The 3,678-nt window shown below is 46.1% G+C and overlaps 1 protein-coding gene across 1 annotated transcript in view; it reads right to left on the bottom strand.

Annotated features, from left to right (window-relative positions):
• Positions 1 to 2,187: 2,187 nt before the first annotated feature.
• Positions 2,188 to 3,678, bottom strand: part of LOC123490448 (1-phosphatidylinositol 4,5-bisphosphate phosphodiesterase eta-2-like) — a 5,224-nt gene continuing 3,733 nt past the window's right edge. Inside the window, exons 2-3 of the mRNA XM_045220483.1 lie at positions 2,403 to 2,574; positions 2,188 to 2,202 (exon numbers count right to left, since the gene is read on the bottom strand). Coding sequence (XP_045076418.1) covers positions 2,188 to 2,202; positions 2,403 to 2,574 — 187 coding nt within the window. The remainder of the gene's footprint in view (positions 2,203 to 2,402; positions 2,575 to 3,678) is intronic.

The raw sequence follows: 3,678 nt of genomic DNA, 5'->3' as shown, positions 1-3,678 counted from the left end.
CCCTAAACAGAGAGTACACAGTGGTAGAATACCTGACCACTGTGACTGACCCAAACTTAAGGAAAGCTTTGACTATGTACAGACTCAGTGAACATAGCCTTGCTATTGAGAAAGGCCGCTGTAGGCAGACCTGGCTCTCAAGAGAAGACAGGCTATGTGCACACTGCCCACAAAATGAGGTGGAAACTGAGCTGCACTTCCTAACCTCCTGCCAAATTATGACCATATTAGAGACACATATTTCCCTTAGATTACACAGATCCACAAAATATTCGAAAACAAATCCAATTTTGATAAACTCCCTTATCTACTGGGTGAAAAACCACAGTGTGCAATCACAGCAGCAAGATTTGTGACCAGTTGCCACAAGAAAAGGGCAACCAGTGAAGAACAAACACCATTGTAAATACAACCCATATTTATGTTTATTTATTTTCCCTTTTGTACTTTAACTATTTGCACATCATTACAACACTGTATATAGACATAATATGACATTTGAAATGCATGTATTCTTTTGGAACTTCTGAGTGTAATGTTTACTGTTAATATTTATTGTTTATTTCACTTTTGTTTACTATCTACTTCACTTGCTTTGGCAACGTTAACATACGTTTCCCATGCCAATAAAGCCCTTAAATTGAATTGAATTGAGAGCAATAAGCCCTTTTAGTCCAGCAGAGAGACATCCCTTTCAGTACACCCCAGTGGGTGGTAAAGGGAGAACAACAGCTGGGAGGAAAGTGGGGATGGATGGAGGTAGGGAGGGCAGACAAGGTGAACCCTCCTGTTTAGAGAGACCTAGGTGGCTGTGTACAAGGTTTTGTCATGCTATATCACATAGTGGACTAGAGGAATCCAATAATTGTCTGTGTGCTGTTTTTGTGTGTGTGTGTGTGTGTGTGTGTGTGTGTGTGTGTGTGAGGTTTTATGGGATCTAATTTAGGAAGCACCAGCAGAAGAGCAACAGAGACAAGGTAACAGGTGCTTCTGGGAGGGGGTTTTCCAAAATGATGTCGTCATTTGGGAGAGGTCCTACTGAGAACCAATCAGTCTGAAGCACCTTTACTAAAGAAGACATCTCTGGAACCACACACAGACATCTCTGGAAGCACACACAGACATCTCTGGAACCACACACAGACATCTCTGGAAGCACACACAGACATCTCTGGAAGCACACACAGACATCTCTGGAACCACACACAGACATATCTGGAACCACACACAGACATGCAACATACCAATATACTGAACTTTTGTTACACTATTACACTATTCAGCCTCTCTCTCTCTCTCTCCTCCCTCCCTCCCTCCCTCCCTCCCTCCCTCCCTCCCTCCCTCCCTCCCTCTCCCTCCCTCCCTCCCTCCCTCCCTCCCTCCCTCCCTCCCTCCCTCCCTCCCTCCCTCCCTCCCTCCCTCCCTCCCTCCCTCCCTCTCTCCCTCCCCTCTCCCTCTCTCTCTCTCTCTCTCTCTCTCTCTCTCTCTCTCTCTCTCTCTCTCTCTCTCTCTCTCTCTCTCTCTCTCTCTCTCTCTCTCTCTCTCTCTCTCTCTCTCTCTCTCTCTCTCTCTCTCTCTCTCTCTCTCTCTCTCTCTCTCTTTCTCCTCCCCTCTCTCTCTCTCTCTCTCTCTCTCTCTCTCTCTCTCTCTCTCTCTCTCTCTCTCTCTCTCTCTCTCTCTGTCTCTCTCTCTCTCTCTCTCTCTCTCTCTCTCTCTCTCTCTCTCTCTCTCTCTCTCTCTCTCTCTCTCTCTCTCTCTCTCTCCTCTCTCTCTCTCTCTCTCTCTCTCTCTCTCTCTCTAACATCTTCTCCATACCTCCACATCAGTGTGTGTTAGGCTTAGGAGCTAGGGTTAGTTTTAGGGTTAGGAGCTAGCGTTAGGGTTAGGTTTTTGGGTTAGGGTAAGAGTACGGATTAGGGTTAGGGTTAGGGGTTAGGGTTTAGGGAAAATAGGATTTTAAATGGGACTGAATTGTGTGTCCCCACAAGGTTAGCTGTACAAGACTGTGTGTGTGTGTCTGTGTGTAATCTAATGATAGAATGACAGTCCGTCACACCTCCTATCTTTCTCCCACCATGACTAATACAGTGGCGGCCTACTTTCCCTCCCATCCCGTTCTTCTTCTCCTTTATTTTCAAACGCAGTCTCTCCCCACTCCCCCTCCTCTGGTTTAGAACACAACTACCGTTATTCGGACACAGCCTACAAAAACATTAAAATAAATTATTCATATTTCTTCACTCTTCGACTGTCTGCGCTTTGGCTGAATCTCTGTCGGACTGTAGCAGAAGGTCTCTCCCCTCTCCCTCTCTCTCTCCCACCCTCTCTCTCCCACCCTCTCTCTCTCTCTCTCCCACCCTCTCTCTCCCACCCTCTCTCTCGCTCTCTCTCTCTCTGTGTACCTTGATGAGGACCTTCCCCTGTAGACAGTGTGGGCTGGGTAGTTGTTTAGAGTCTCTGTGGAGAGCCTCTCCAAGGTCCAGCTTGTCCCCCAGGATCTCTCTGAGGTGCTGGGCTATCTTCTTCTGTTGTTGGATGCTACAGTGGTTCTCTATGGACAGGATCACTGGGTACCTGGGGGAAGGGAGAGACATGGAGTTACTATGACTAGAATGGATATCTCCATGAGTAGCAGAGCTCTATGATCCTGGATGTGGTCTGGCAGCCATGTATATTGCTCTTCACAATAAAACTGTAGACATAACAAAATATATATATTTAGCCACCCTAAACATAAATCCTTTCAAACTACACTCTCCCCCCAATCTCCAACAGAATAGCCTTGACAGAAGCCCAAGAAACAGAACATAAATTAAACAACATATTTCCAGTGTGTGTGTGTGTGTGTGTGTGTGTGTGTGTGTGTGTGTGTGTGTGTGTTGTGTTTCATTTAGAGGTGAAATTACTTGTGTCCAGACAGAAGCTCAGCTCAAATGTCAAACCTGTCAAGACTGACAGCTCTCCCTCAGGGCTCTGAGCCCTGCACTGACCTCTCCTCCCCTGTCTCTTTACTCATACACACACACTGAGCTCAAATACACATACACACACAGACACACAGAGACAGACGTGTACACACACACACAGGACTATCTCCTCTCTCTCTCCCCCAGGTGTAATAGTAATGGTAAATGAGGTGTGTAATTTGCGTGTGATGTGTAACCGCAGACACCCATTTCTCCCATCACAGGCAGGGAGCCTCATTCATCATAACAGGAGCCTCATTCATCATAACAGGTGGCACTGATTCACTGGCACTGATGATAAAATATAGCCAGAATAAAACAAATAAAACCCTGAGAGAAAGAGACAGAGGAGAGGGATATCACTTTGGCACTGTATAACTTCATGAAACTGATCAGAATAACTCTGTTCCATCCATTATCCATGCTCTCCCATTAGGCAAAATTACTAATTAGCCAGCTAACTGCACAACGATGAGACGTTACCCTCTCCCTCTCTAATCAGTTATGACGATGGATCATCCAGTCACTCTAATTCCTCTCCTCCCATTACCAACCCATTTACCTGTCTGCCTCCCCACACAGTACACTCTCAGAAAAAAAGGGGTTCCAAAAGTGTTCTTTGGCTGTCCCCATAGGATAACCCTTTTTGGTTCCAAGTAGAACCCTTTTGGGTTCCATGTAGAATCCTCTGTGGAACGGGTTCTACATGGAA

The sequence above is a fragment of the Coregonus clupeaformis genome, unplaced genomic scaffold (assembly GCF_020615455.1).
Source record: "Coregonus clupeaformis isolate EN_2021a unplaced genomic scaffold, ASM2061545v1 scaf4010, whole genome shotgun sequence".
Taxonomy (NCBI): domain Eukaryota; kingdom Metazoa; phylum Chordata; class Actinopteri; order Salmoniformes; family Salmonidae; genus Coregonus; species Coregonus clupeaformis.
The sequence above is the reverse complement of the archived record's forward strand: the minus strand, read 5'-3'. Positions and strand labels throughout refer to the sequence as shown.